Source organism: Galeopterus variegatus, unplaced genomic scaffold (assembly GCF_000696425.1).
Source record: "Galeopterus variegatus unplaced genomic scaffold, G_variegatus-3.0.2 Scaffold2334, whole genome shotgun sequence".
NCBI lineage: Eukaryota > Metazoa > Chordata > Mammalia > Dermoptera > Cynocephalidae > Galeopterus > Galeopterus variegatus.
Genome location: NW_007728445.1, coordinates 521 through 15,612, shown reverse-complemented (window position 1 = coordinate 15,612; position 15,092 = coordinate 521). Strand labels below are relative to the sequence as shown.

General features: G+C 48.0%; 1 protein-coding gene across 3 annotated transcripts in view; it reads right to left on the bottom strand.

The window, feature by feature from the left end:
• Nucleotides 1–10,779, bottom strand: part of MMD2 (monocyte to macrophage differentiation-associated 2) — a 32,637-nt gene extending 21,858 nt beyond the window's left edge. The window contains exons 1-4 of one of the 3 annotated variants that reach the window (XM_008581355.1): nt 10,696–10,776; nt 10,026–10,155; nt 7,224–7,367; nt 4,453–4,527 (exon numbers count right to left, since the gene is read on the bottom strand). In XM_008581355.1, coding sequence (XP_008579577.1) covers nt 4,453–4,527; nt 7,224–7,367; nt 10,026–10,063 — 257 coding nt within the window. In that variant the 5' untranslated portion in view covers nt 10,064–10,155; nt 10,696–10,776. Of the gene's footprint in view, nt 1–4,452; nt 4,528–7,223; nt 7,385–10,025; nt 10,156–10,695 lie in introns of all 3 variants that reach the window. The other 2 variants (XM_008581357.1, XM_008581354.1) reach the window with 2 other exon arrangements.
• Between the last annotated feature and the right edge of the window lie 4,313 nt (nt 10,780–15,092).

Sequence of the window (15,092 nt, the reverse complement as noted above, 5' to 3'; positions counted from 1 at the left end):
GTCAGTAGAGAGGAAAGAGCAGGTGACGCATTCCGCAGCTGTGGGTTACTGGCAGGACAACTCAGGATGGCTGCTGGGGGGTGAGGTGGGATTAGGACCCACATCAACGCTGCTCCCCTCTGCTCCAGAACTTTCTTTTGTTTTTTTTGGTTTTTTTTTCTTTTCCTTTTTGTCTTTTTTTCGTGTCCGGCAACGGATCGCAACCCTCAGTGTCGCGCCCGTACCAGACCGGGACCGGCAACGGGATCGCAACCCTCAGTGTTGCGCCCACACCTCGCTCAGCCAGTGAGCGGGAACCGGTCTGTATGTGGGATCCGAACCCTCAGCGGGAGCGCCGCCACGCTCCCAAGCGGCGCACTGCTACAGTGTGCCACCGGGCCGGCCCCAGAACTTTCTGACTCTTTCTGGAATCATGGCATTGGGCTGTGTCTTTTTCCTTGTCCAGCCGCTCACAGTGACTTTTCTTTTGCCCTCCTCAATATTTAGAACTATATCGTGTTTGTTTTCTCAGGCACCAGGGAAGGAAGTTCCTGCATCACACTTGATTCTGCCACTTTTTCTTTTATTCAGGACACAATCCTGCTTATTAATCACGTGAATGATGTGTGTGTGTCATTTCTCCTCACTACAGCTCACTGTCTCCATTTTACAGGCCAGGAAACTGAGGCTCCGAGAGACACAGACACTTGCCCGAGGGCACATGGCTAGGAAGAGGCTGATGGGGACCAGACTTGGTGCTCTCTGACTCTACAATTTATTCTCTTTACTACACTACACCTTTCAACCTTCTTTCAGTCCCACAACACCCTTTCTTTAAATAAAATATTTCATGCAGGAATTTTATATGTAAGCTCAACCTGTAAAAACAAAAACAAACAACTAAGTGGGTTTTTCTGGTTGAGGTGGGGACAAGGAAGCCCAGAGTCTTTCAAGCTCCCCCTGGCTCCGTGGTCCTCTGGGGAAACCCCAGGGCTCTGCAGAAAACAGCTTGAAAACCAGAGTAATACAAAGAAAAACAACCACCAAATAATTCTACACCACGTGGTCCCATGTTGCCCTCTCGCCATGCACCCAGGTGGCCAACCAGAAAACCAGTCACCCTCCAAGCTCCTGTGTCTACCTCTCTCATCCCCCACATCCAACTGATCCCCAAGTCTTGCTGACTCGTCCCCCTGTTCAGTTTTCAAACCACCTTGGGATCCGCTCCCTGGCACTGACCAAGATTGTCATTCATTTACTCTGTGAGCATTGGGACTGTCAATGTTGGCATTCCCTGTTAGATGGCAAGTCCTACAAAGAGAGGGAGCTGGTGCTTTTGTCTGTGAAGATACCCTCAGATGCCAGCACAGGGCCTGGCACAGAGCGATGCCCAGCCAACCACAGCCAGGGGTAAAGAACAGAATCTCAGGTATTAAATCAGCAGGGCGGACAGTAAGAGGGCTGTACTAGAAATCCATATCAAGGAGTCACTGCAGCTAAGCACACACCTAGCTTTACTCTCTCAGCAGCAACCACAAAGAAACTGGAGCCGTTACCTAGCTCCTGACAACAGCAGGTGGGGCCCAGAGACAGGCGGGGCCAACGAGAAGCCACCGCGTAGAATGAGCTCCCTCTGTGGCTTTTGGCTTCTCTTGTCCTCTGCTGTGGGCACCCTCTGATGGCCTCCCATCTACCCACTAAAGCTGCAGCCCCTCACCCAGGATCTATGCTTAAGTCTGGACGTCTCCGTATGCCAGCCCACCTGGGATCTGACAAGCAGAAGCACCCGGCTTTCAGGAAGGAAGTGACCCCTCCTGTCTCGGAGCCCAGTTGTGCACAGGGCTCCCATCCGGTGACTTCCCCAGGCAGACCACAGCAGGGCTGTCCCACTCCCAACAGTCACTGGTGTCCCAGAGACAAGCCAGCCCCAGACGCCCTGGCTTTCCCCTTCTCTTCCTTCTCTTCCCCCCCCAACTTTTAGTCAGTCTACTCCGATTTTCCTGTGAAATATCTTCTGAATCCATCCATCCCCTCCACTCAACCTCCATGGCCACTGTCGAGGTCCCAACCGGCCCACCATGTCCCCCAGGCACCTGCACCAGCCTCCGCATGCACATCCTTGCTCCCCAGGCAGCCAGCCACCAGTCCACAAAATAAAAACACATCAGCGTCCTGCTCCAAACCCTTCCATCCACTCCTAGTACAGACCCAACAGAAGCACACGTCTGTGCCCATACACGTGCAGTAATGTACAGAGGGCCACTGTCTACAATCACCCAAAACTTGGAAACTATGCAAACATCTATCAACAGCAGAATGGTATACTCTCTCCAAATACTACACAGCAAGGAGAGTAAACAAGACAACTCCCACACGTGATGACCCGTGAATCTCACCAGACACAGCATTGCATGAAAAAAGCAAGATGCAAAAGAACGTTGATCCCGGGAATACAAAGTACAGCATCAGGCAAAACTATCACATGGTGACAGAAGTCAGGATTGCGATGACCCTCAGGGAAGCAGTGACCAGATGCGGGGTGTGAGGGGGGCTTCCGGGGCTGGTCATGTTCTGTTTCTTCACCTGAGTGCTGGCTACAGCTTAAGAAAATTCATCAAGATGTACATTTATGACTGTGCATGTTCTCCAAGTATGTTACACCTCAATATGACATTTTTTAAAAAGGAGCAGCCTTCATATATACAAAGAAAACCTATTTATTAGCTGATATAATGAAAGAGACTACTACATTTATGATAGCCACAAATAGAAATTGCCCAGGCAAAAATGTAGCAACAAACATGTTTCGTGGCTCCCACTCTGCAGAGGCCAACATGCAACTGCTGGGAGTGGCACGCCTCCTCCAGGAAGCCCTCCTGAGGCTCCCTGGGCCAGGTCAGTGCCTCCTTTGAGCTCTCATGGCTGCATGTGCACAGGCCCATCTAGCTGTGCTGTCACTGATCTGTCACAGGCTTCCCTTGGCTGACCAGAGCCTCAGCAACCTGACCCCCAGCACTGCCTGGGCATGGAGTATGTTCCACAGCTGTGCGTGGAACTGTCCTTCTCCTCTCTCAGGGGCCTGGGTCAAGGGCTCTGCAGACTCCCCAGGCTATTAGCCTGTGACTTGAAGATCTGTGTTTCTTTATTTCAGAATGGCCTGGATTTGTTCCTAAATCAAGTTTGAAAACCCTAAGTCACTTTCTGGAGAAGTGTAAACTGGAACAATCTTGGTAGCGGGTGATTTGACAACACTTAACCAAATTATTAACACCCACCCACTGCGACCCACGATAGTCCAAGCCTAGGTATTTGTCCCACAAAACTAAGGCTCAAACATGTGAGGTTGCTATTTCTGCAGGTCAAAAAATGTTGGCTATCAGCAATTTCATATGATTCTAACCAATACATCCATGCACGTATACTAAATGATTTACAAAGACACTCACTGCAGCAGTGTTTGCAATAGCCAGGGAACGGAATGCACCAATGTTATAAATAGCTATATGTAGGGGGTGGAAAGGGAATACTATGCAGCTGTAAAAAAGATAGTGGGGAAATCTTCAATGTACTAATATGAAAAGATGTCCCCACGTACATTACCAAGAGAACCAAAGCAAAATGCCAAACAGTTTTATAGTATTCTTTTTGTATTAAAAATAGGAGAGGGCTGGCTGGTTAGTTCAGTTGGTTAGAGCCAATGTACTAATATGAAAAGATGTCCCCACGTACATTACCAAGAGAACCAAAGCAAAATGCCTAACAGTTTTATAGTATTCTTTTTGTATTAAAAATAGGAGAGGGCTGGCTGGTTAGTTCAGTTGGTTAGAGTGTGGTGTTGATAACACCAAGGTCAAGGGTTTAGATCCCCATATTGGCCAGCAGCCAAAAAAAAAAAAAAGTAGGAGAAAAGTATAAGTATTAAAAACATAAATTACACGTGTATATGTATGTACATGCGTGTACACATATGTATATATTTATAGATACATATTTATACGTGCATACATACATACATATTTGCTTTTATGTATAAAATAACTCCAGAAGGATATGCAAGAAAAGTAATAAGTAGTTGCTTCCCAGAAGGAGAATAAAGTGAGGGAGTCTTTTCTCCCCATATTGGCCAGCAGCCAAAAAAAAAAAAAAGTAGGAGAAAAGTATAAGTATTAAAAATATAAATTACACGTGTATATGTATGTACATGCGTGTACACATATGTATATATTTATAGATACATATTTATACGTGCATACATACATACATATTTGCTCTTTTATGTATAAAATAACTCCAGAAGGATATGCAAGAAAAGTAATAAGTAGTTGCTTCCCAGAAGGAGAATAAAGTGAGGGAGTCTTTTCACCATATTCTTCTATGCCAAGTCAACATATTACCCAGGCAAATACAAAAATAAATTCAAACAAGGAAAAGAAAGGAAGCCAGCCCCCTCCCGGGCGGTGCAGTGATACTCACCAGGGCGCGTAGGAGGCTGCGATGAAGAAGTAGATGACCATCCGGTCGAACATGTGCAGACAATGCTCCACCATCCTAGGGCAGGCAGAGAAGCCGAGGTCATGGCCCCTGAGCAGCAGGAAGCACCAGAGAGCCCGGGCCATGCCCTGGGACAAACACGCCTTCCCACAGGTGGGGAGTGGACTGGGTTTGGGGCTGACTCTCCTCTGTCCAGCCATCACCCCTCAGGCCTCGTTCTCCCCATGTGTAAGTGACCAGAGCAGTGGTGTTCAAACCAGGCTCCCTCTCACCCTAGGGGCTGTATGGGGAGACCTCCTGAAGGTCTTCCACACCCTCCCCTAGGCGAAGACCTGACATCCCCCTCCCCTACTTTAATCAGAGCAACTCTGCATTTCTATTTTTCATACTGGGCTTTTCAAAAGATTTCAAATGAAGAAAGAATTCTGTGGCTTAAAAACATGCAAAACTACAAAGTTATGTGCCCCTAAAAACCCTTTGGGTTCTGACTTTCTATGTCCGAAGAGCTTAGTGGTTCAAATCCCAGCCCCATCACTTAGGGACTACATAACCTTGCACAAATTACTTACCCTCCCTAAGTCTCAGTTTCCTCCTCCGTAAAATAGAAAGGACACCAGAAACCTGATCACAGGGTTGTGAGGATTAAATGAGTGAATACTTAGCATGGTGCATAACAAGAAGTGTTCAATAAGCGTTAGCTATCTTCATTATGACACCATCTTGAAGACTGGTGTGCCCCAAAATGTCACCCAACAAACTCCACCTCCTGCACTCACACCGTTGAACAGCCCCTCCCACAATAAATAGGGCAAACTCATGGAACCAATAGAATACTGCAGACATCATGGTGTGTGATTTCCGAGGCTTGATCATAAAAGATATTACAGCTTCTGCCTTATTCTTTTGATTCACTAACTTTGGAGGAAACAATGCACCATGTGGCTGTGGAGAGGTCCATGTGGGGAAGAACTGAGCATCCCCCGAACATCCTGCACCAACTTGCCAGCCATGGGAGGGAGCCACCCCAGAAGTGGACTCTCCAGCCTCTTCCAGCCTTCAGATCACGGCAGCCCCAGCCAACATCTGACTACAGGAGAGACCCTGAACTGAAGCCATACGGCTAAGCTCCCGAATTCTTGACCCTCTGAGGCTTTGAGAGGTAATGAATGTTTCGTTATTTTAAGACACTATGTTTTAGGGTACTTTGTTATGCAGCGATAGATAGCTAATATAAACTGTGATTCTGTCTAGCAAACATCAGTCCTCCATAAACTTGACCAATGATTCTATGTGTGGTTCAACTGCATGTCTTCTTAGAAATTAAGACAATAACAATAGCTATCAAGTAGAGAGCACATGCCATAATCAGAGCACTGTTCTAAGTCCTTTATGAGCATTAACTCTTTAATCCTACTTATAAAGCAGATACCATTATTTTCATCCACCGTGTCATAGATGAGGACACTATAGGTTGGCACAGTCACACCACAGGCTGGTGGGCCCTAAAGCCAATGACTGGTGTCTTTACACGAGAAAAGAGAGGGAGGTTTGGACACAAAGACACACAGGGAGGAAGGCCATGTGAAGACAGAGGCCGTGATTAGAGTGATGTAGCCACAAGCCAGGGTTTCCCAGGAGCCACTGAAAGCTGGAAGAGACAAAGAAGGATCCTCCCCTAGAGCCTTTGGGGTAAGTACGGCCCTGCTGCCAACTTGATTTTGGACTTCTGGCCTCCTGGACTGTGAAAGAATACATTTCTGTTGTTTAAGCCACCCAGTTTGTGGGAATTCATTAAGGCAGCCACAGGAAAGTCATACAATGGGGTTCAAGAAGGGTCCAAAGAAAAGGAAAGGATGGGGACAGGAAAGGGGAGTGGAACCAGCTTCACGAAGGGCCTGGAATCCTGGATTCAGCTCTGACACGGACATTACCAGCTATGCGACCCTGAGCAAGGTCACCACCTTCTGATCCTGAGTATCAACATCTATAAAACAGGGATTCTACATGCTACGACCCGGGTGAACCTCGAGTGACACTGCGCTAAGTGAAATAAGCCAGTCAGAAATACGACAAATACTACGTGATTCCCCTTATATGAGATTCCTAGAGTCATCACATTCATAGAGACAGAAGGTAAATGGTGGTTTCCAGGGATTGAGGGAGGGGATTGGGAGTTAGTATTTAATAGGCATAGTGTTTTAGTGTACAAGATGAGAAAGTTCTAGAAATAGATGGTGGTGATGGCTGCACAGCAGTGCAAATGTGCTTAATTCACACTAAGTGTGCAGAATGAACTGCCTACTTAAAAATGGTTAAAATAGCAAATTTTATATTGATGTGTTTATTTTACCAACATTTAAAAAAAAAACAAATCAAAATTTTAAAAATCTGAATTCCAGTGCCTACATTGCAGAATTATTGAAAAGATTAGAGAAGGACATCTCTGCCTGGAGCTGAGGTGGCACCCAGAGGGGAGTTGTTATGATGCTGGTCCCTCGTAAGAGCCCTGCAAGGAGGGCTGGCTCCAGCGAGAGAGGTGGTTTGCCCAGGCGGGACTCAACTCCAGCCTGCGCAAGGCAGGGCGTGTTCTTCCCCCAAAGACAACCCAGGAGACATCCCCCCGCTTGGTCCCCTCCTGGCTCAGCTGAGCATGTCCCCAGGCAACTGCAGTGTCCTGCCTCATCCCTCAGTGGGCCCCTGCCCCTGGTCCCCGCCCACCACATGTCCCCTCCCACGGGCTGGGCAGGAGGTACCTGAGGTGGCTCTTCTTCCAGGAGACGGTGTGGAACATGGTGGACACCACAAAGAGCCCACAGAGGCCAAGGCCGTAGATCCAGGCAGAAATGGTTTCCCAGTCATCGTCCGACAGGAAGTAGAGGTTGGAGCTGCCGAGGATGCTGGGAATGATCCAGAACTGGAAGTAGGAGTGGGGACAGGTGCTGCGGGGTCCCAGCCTTTTGTGTGGCATCCAGGGGAGTACAGAGAATCCCTGAGCACACCTCCCTCCCTCTTCCCTAGACTGCCCTGTCCAAGACGGTAGCCACCAGGCACTTGAAATGTGGCCAGTACTACTGAGGAATCGAATTATCTTATTTTCTTTCATTTTAATGGGTTCAAATTTAAATTTCAATAGCTACATGGGACTACTGACTTGGACAGCATAGGTCTAGATCATTCATTAGAGTCTCAACATAGTCCGTGCACCAAATGGTTAAGGACCACTTCTCAGAGAGCAGCTGGCTCCCCCACACCACAGCCACACTCTGACACCACACAAAGGAGCCTAATGTGCCACATGCCACACACGATCATCACCGATGTCCCTGACCTCGCCTACTCAGAGTTCCCTGAAGGCAGAGCCCAGCTCAGAACAGCACGGATGCCCGGGTACCATTCAATTCATAACTGGGTTTAAATAGCGGACGATCTGTCACGGTTGGCTGTAGAGAATGGAATCCCCAAATCCTCTGCCTTTCCAGGTGCATGATTTGGCCCCACTCAGCCCTGAAACTTTGCCTCACCCCACTATCCCTCTGCTGTGCCCCCGGGTCACCACGCTCTGGCCTTACTGGCCTTCATCCAGATGTTCCAACGTGACAAACTCTTTCCTATCCGTCGGCCTTTGCACATGCTGTTCCCTCTTCCTGGACATGCTGTTCCCTCCACTCTTCAGGTGGCTGGCTCCTTGTCATCCTTCACGGTCAGAAGCACCTTCTCTGTCCCTTCTGAATGACATAGGTCCCTCCCACTATCTGCTCTCGTAGCACGTTATGATTTCTCTCTGTGGCAGTCCCCACAATTTATAGACTTATGTGTTAATTGACTCCCCCACACACATGAGCTCCACAGTGTTACCAGCCCGTGGTACACACTTAATGAATATATACTAAATGAATGAATGAATGGATGGGTGGAGAGATGGAGAAAAGAAGTAGGTAGGTGGGGAATCCAGCCCCAACACTGGGCTTCTTCCAGGATTCACAGAAAAGTATCTGCAAAATCAGCCCAAGTAAGCTCCAAAAGGAAAGAGGTGTCCTGCCAGCCTCACCAACACCTGGTGTGGACCAGGCCGGGTGATGGATGGGGAGGGGTCAACAGCAACGTACATGCAACATAAGGACAGTCCCTTAACAGAAGCCATCGGCCATCCATGGTACGTCTGCACATGGCGGACTGAATAGCAACAGATAAGACAGGAGCGTTGATGAAGGGGACAGAATTACAAACGTTTAAAAATTACTTTTGTTAATCTTAGTATATCACCTTGAAAAATAAATAGCAACTATCTCATGCTACTTTGCCATTTGGGGACAGAGTTCTCATTAGACTGTAGATCCTTATTATGCTTTGTGCTATTTTGTAACCACCTACAGTACCTAGTATTCACTCACTCGCTCACTCATTCATTCCTTCCACAAACCTGTGAGCCCAGGACATGTCCTCAGGAATGAAACGATACAAAACGCATGTGCCATCACCCTGCCCTCACTGTGTGCTCATAGGTACTAAGAGTGTGTCCAATAAATGTGTTAACATAGAGCATCCAGCACCTGCAATCCAGCTCCGCCCTCCTCCTGGAGCTGGAGTATGGATACGGCTGTGTCCACAGCACGAGTGCCCAGAGCAGATCCTAGATAGGGGTCTCTTCTCAGCCTCACAGCTCCCCCCGGGATGACGGCAGAATCGATTCTGCACCTCTTTCTCCGGAAGCACGGGTGAATGTGCCAGGGGGTAAGGGCACTTGCCATGGCGTGGCTCCTACGACACCCCTTCTGCAGATAGGAAACTGAGGCTCGGAGCCACTGAAGATGTAGTGGGGTTCAAAAGCAGGTCTTCTCTTGCTAGAGCTTTGCTCTTTGGGGTATAGACTTGTGACAATGAGTCAGCTTGTGACTCTCTCTGCACCTCTTTCTCCGGAAGCACGGGTGAATGTGCCAGGGGGTAAGGGCACTTGCCATGGTGTGGCTCCTACGACACCCCTTCTGCAGATAGGAAACTGAGGCTCGGAGCCACTGAAGATGAAGTGGGGTTCAAAAGCAGGTCTTCTCTTGCTAGAGCTTTGCTCTTTGGGGTATAGACTTGTGACAATGAGTCAGCTTGTGACTCTGGGCAAGACTTCTGACCCAAGCCTCAGCTTCCTCCTCTGCAGAACAGAGTCATGTGATCTTTTCTTAAATATTTTTAGAGTCCCTACTATGGACACTGCATGGGGCTTCTGAGGTGAACCAGTGAGAACCAGTCTCTACTCAGTAGAGTTCCTGTTCTAAAGGGACAGACTAAGAAAAAGTAAACCTAGGACCCAGAGTGGTGCCAGGCACACACTATGTTAAGTGCAAATCAGCACCAGCTCCTCCTTTTATTATACCTGCAGCCCACCATTGAAGGCCTGGGCTCGTGCCAAACACATAATAGCCCCTGAGGTCTAAGAGAGGGAGGCAAGGTTGAGAATTCAATTCACCTCCACACACACTGTCTGAGCACCTCCTCTGTGCCAGGCACACTGCGATGTCCTGAGATACCAAAGAGTCCCCAGCAGGGATTCGGTTTAAACTCACATCTGCATCACCAGGGCCTGGAGCAGTGCCTGGTACATCAAGGGTATCCAGGGACTGTTTGCTGATTGAATAGGCGACGGACGGGTGCGTTCCAGCCAGGCACAATACAGGGCAGTGAGGGCTTCAACGGCTGGGGAAGGAAGGTGGGCACCAGCTCAGAGCTCCCCAGCAGCTGGGCAGACAGGAAGGCTTTTGGGGGAATATTTTGGCAAGGCCAAAAAGGTGAAAAGGGTTGCACAGGCGAGGCTGGGTGGAGATGGAAGTATTCCAGGTGGAGGGAACAGCATGTGCAAAGGCATGTGGTCATGGCTTCTGTTTGGGAAACAGCGAGTGGTTTGAGTGCTGGAGACTGAGGGCACGAGCGTGGCCATGGGAGTTGGGCGACGGAGGGGCTGGGGCCTGGCTGGGAGCTTGCTAGAGTGACTGATGCCATACTAGGTACTAGGGAGCCACTGAAGATTCTTAGAACAACAGAGAGGCACGCTTAGCACCACCGTCCAATTTACCCCAATGGCCTTCCCTTGAGATCCCACTCACTCTTCTGAGGGTCATGGAAGATTTGAGGAATAGGCCACTCAGGATAGGGTGAATTTCTCCACAGGTGAAGAGGTTGCCTTCCCCGCCCCCACTTAGAAGTGTCCCCATCTCAGCCCCCCAAGAGCCGACTCACAGCATGGGTGGCACAGTTGGCCGCATGTTCATACTCCGTGGGCTGGTACCTCTTGTGGGCAGGGACTCGGTGGTTCATGAACCTGGAAGAAAAGCAGAATTCCAGGAAGCTGGGCTTAGGACACAGCTCTGGGCAGAATGCCCAGAAGACCTGACGACCTCACCCCTACCAGTGGGAAAAGAGCCCCCTCCTGGCCCCTATCTTCCCCACCCTCCCTCTTTCTGATTATTAAATGTTTTTGGACTACCCAACATTTTGTGCCTAATCCCCAGTGCTGTTTGTCACAAAACTTTACTACATATTGCATGTGACATTCTCTTCACCTTCTAGTTTTTATTTTCTGTAAGTATAACACGTATAGAACAGCTCTCCAAGGGTACAGCTTGGTGAAGTTTTATACACACACGCACCCATGGAACCGCCACCCAGGAGGAACTATAGTTCATTTCCTGCCCCCCAGAAAGTGCCCTTATGCCCCTCCCAGTGGGTACCTTTCCCCCAAGGAAACCACCTTCTGACATTGTCATCAAGGATTAATTTAGCCTGTTCTTCAACTGTGAATGTTCAATACGTGGCCTCATATGGCACACCCTCTTTTATGTGTGGCTTCCATGTGTTCAACGTGATTTTTGTTAGATTCCTCCACATTGTTGGATACTGCCATTGGGTTTTTTCGGGGCTGTATAGTATTCCACTAGATCACTATACCACATATGATTCATTCAGTCTACTGTAGGTGAACACTCCAATTTGGGGCTATAATGGATAACTCTGCCCATGAACATTTTTTATTGCAAATTGACCATCTATAATTGTATACATTTATGCAGTATAAAGTGATGTTATAATTTATGAATACGATGTGGAATAATTAAATCAAGCTAGTTAACATATCCACCACCTCAGATACTCAACATTTCTTGTAGTGAGAACATGCGAAATCTACTCTTAGCAATTTTGAAATGTACAGTACTCCATTATTAACTATATTCTCCATGCTGTGCAATAGAACTCAAAAAAAGAAACAAACACATTCCTCCTGTCTAACAAGTTTTGTATCCTTTGACCATGGTCTCCCCATTCCCCCAAGCTCCCAGCCTCTGTAACCACCATTCTGCTCTCTGCTCCTATGAGTTTAATTGTCTTAGATTCCATACATAAGTGAGAACATGCGGTATTTGTCTTTCTGTGCCTGACTTATTTCACTTAGCATAATGCTCTCCAATTCCATCCACGTTGTCACAAATGACAGAGTTTCCTTCTTTGTTAAGACTGAATAGTATCCCATTGTGTATATATGCTCCATTTTCTTTCTTCATTCATCTGCTGATGGACACTTAGGTCGATGCCATAACTCGGCTATTGTGAACTGTGCTGCAATGAACACGGGGGCACAGTCATCTCTTAGATAAACTATTTCAAATCTTTTGAGTAAATACCCAGAAAAGGGATTGCTAGGTCCTCATGAGCATTTTTGCGCACATTTTTTGATGGACATATGCACTCAGTTCTGCTGGGCTCAGATCCATATGTGGAACTGCCAGGTGGCTTTATCTTAAAAATAAACATTCCTGATGTTTTGATGTCTTTAGGAATCTTCGAAGCATCATCACTTCTGTGTGATCCTCACCGGAGCACTGTGGGGAGCTACTACCCATTTACAGATGGGGATGCTATGGTGCAGGAAGGTTAGGAAGCGAGACCACCAGGTGAGACAGGACTCGACCCAGGCCTGGCTGGCTCAGAAGTGAGAACATGCGAAATCTACTCTTAGCAATTTTGAAATGTACAGTACTCCATTATTAACTGTATTCTCCATGCTGTGCAATAGAACTCAAAAAAAGAAACAAACACATTCCTCCTGTCTAGCAAGTTTTGTATCCTTTGACCATGGTCTCCCCATTCCCCCAAGCTCCCAGCCTCTGTAACCACCATTCTGCTCTCTGCTCCTATGAGTTTAATTGTCTTAGATTCCATACATAAGTGAGAACATGCGGTATTTGTCTTTCTGTGCCTGACTTATTTCACTTAGCATAATGCTCTCCAATTCCATCCACGTTGTCACAAATGACAGAGTTTCCTTCTTTGTTAAGACTGAATAGTATCCCATTGTGTATATATGCTCCATTTTCTTTCTTCATTCATCTGCTGATGGACACTTAGGTCGATGCCATAACTCGGCTATTGTGAACTGTGCTGCAATGAACACGGGGGCACAGTCATCTCTTAGATAAACTATTTCAAATCTTTTGAGTAAATACCCAGAAAAGGGATTGCTAGGTCCTCATGAGCATTTTTGCGCACATTTTTTGATGGACATATGCACTCAGTTCTGCTGGGCTCAGATCCATATGTGGAACTGCCAGGTGGCTTTATCTTAAAAATAAACATTCCTGATGTTTTGATGTCTTTAGGAATCTTCGAAGCATCATCACTTCTGTGTGATCCTCACCGGAGCACTGTGGGGAGCTACTACCCATTTACAGATGGGGATGCTATGGTGCAGGAAGGTTAGGAAGCGAGACCACCAGGTGAGACAGGACTCGACCCAGGCCTGGCTGGCTCAGAAGCCTGGCTCTGCCATGACATGACTCTGTGCAGGGGTGTTTAAGTCAGGCTGGCAAGATACGCAAGGATTGGCTGGGCAGCAAGAGGCATCCAAGAGCTTGGGGGTAGGATGTGCGAAGCCTGGCTCTGCCATGACATGACTCTGTGCAGGGGTGTTTAAGTCAGGCTGGCAAGATACTCAAGGATTGGCTGGGCAGCAAGAGGCATCCAAGAGCTTGGGGGTAGGATGTGCACACACCTGACTCTTAGGTCTACAGGCAGGACCAGCTTGGCAGCATTCACTTCCTCTGCCCACACAGGCTCAGAATCAGGTGAGTGGCCAGTTCACCTGGGACTCTGCCAAGTATTGTCCACCAGATGGGGTTAATCTCCACTAAAACATACCAAAAACTCTTTCCCCCAGGTCCCAATTATTTCTTTGTAGACTCCCCAAAATAAGAAACAGGTATGGAGTTCAGAACAAAGGGCTCAACGCAGTACAGTTCACAAGCACTTATTGAGCAGCTTCTGTATGCTGGTGTCAGATTCGAGTAGTCCCTGGATCATTCATTGAGCACCTTCTGCTTGCTGAGCCCATGCTAGTACAGTTCCTGGAGCATCCATGGAGCACATCCTATATGCTGGCTTCATGTAGGCTGATGTGGGTAGAGCAGGAGCGAAGGCTGGAGGAGGGGTCTGCCAGGCACTGACTCTGTGACTTTCCCTGGGACTCTTGGGGTCTGCTTTTCTTATGCTGGCCCTCTTGGCACCTGGATGAGTCCAGGGACCCGAGTAAGGTCCTCCCACCCAACTGCTCTGATGACTACTCTCTGCTTGCATCTGGCTGTGACTCCATGGTCATGGTCATGATCAAGTGACTCCATGGTCACATGATTTCACGGTCACAAGACTCCAAGGCTAGGGTTATGCTGAACCCATTAGACAGATGAGAAAATTAAGACAACCCCCCCCCAGTCAGTAAGTCCCGGGGCCGGGCTTCTGGACTGAGCCAGCCAGTGCTCCATCTCCTATGGTCTGAGCACCTTCGCAAGGGCAGATTAAAAGCTGGACTTATGGTCACAGAAAAAATGGAGGACTCACCCCTGGAGGTGCAGACGCCACCAAAACCTCCCCAGGAGTCCAGAACAACCAGTCTTTCAGCCCACCTTCTTCACGGGTGGCCCAGGAAGTTGTCAGTGGTCAAGACTGGCTTATTAAATAATAAGTAATAACGAAAATAGTGTTATGGTTGAACCGTGTCCTCCCAGAATTCATATGCTGGAGTCCTAATCCCCAGTACCTCAGAATGTGACTTTATTGGGGAATAGGATCATTACAGATGTAATTAGTGAAGATAAAGTCACACCAGAGTAGGTTGGGCCCCTAATCCAATATGACTGGTGTCCTTATAAGAAGAAGAGACCTAGAGAGGAGAATGTCATATGAAGACAGAGACACATATGGAGAAGACGGTCATGTAACCACGGTGGCAGAACTTGGATGATGCATCTACAAGCCAAGGAGCACCCAGGACCACTGGAGCCACCAGCAGCTGCAGAGAGGCACAGAAGGGACTCACCCTCAGAGCCTCCAGAAGGAGCCAACACTGTCCACACTTTGACTTTGCACTTCTGGCCTCTGGAAGTGTGAGAGAATAAATATGTGTTGTTTTAAGCCATGAGTGTGTGTAATCTATTTCTGCAGCCCTGGGACACTAACACAGGTACACACAGTGTTTGTCTTGATAGACTGTGCCCAAAAGCTCCCAAGGAGGCCAGTTTCCACTCCCACTATCTAGGCTGGGGGGCAGTGGCCAACTGTGAAGGGACGCGGTGAGTGCCTTTCTCCAA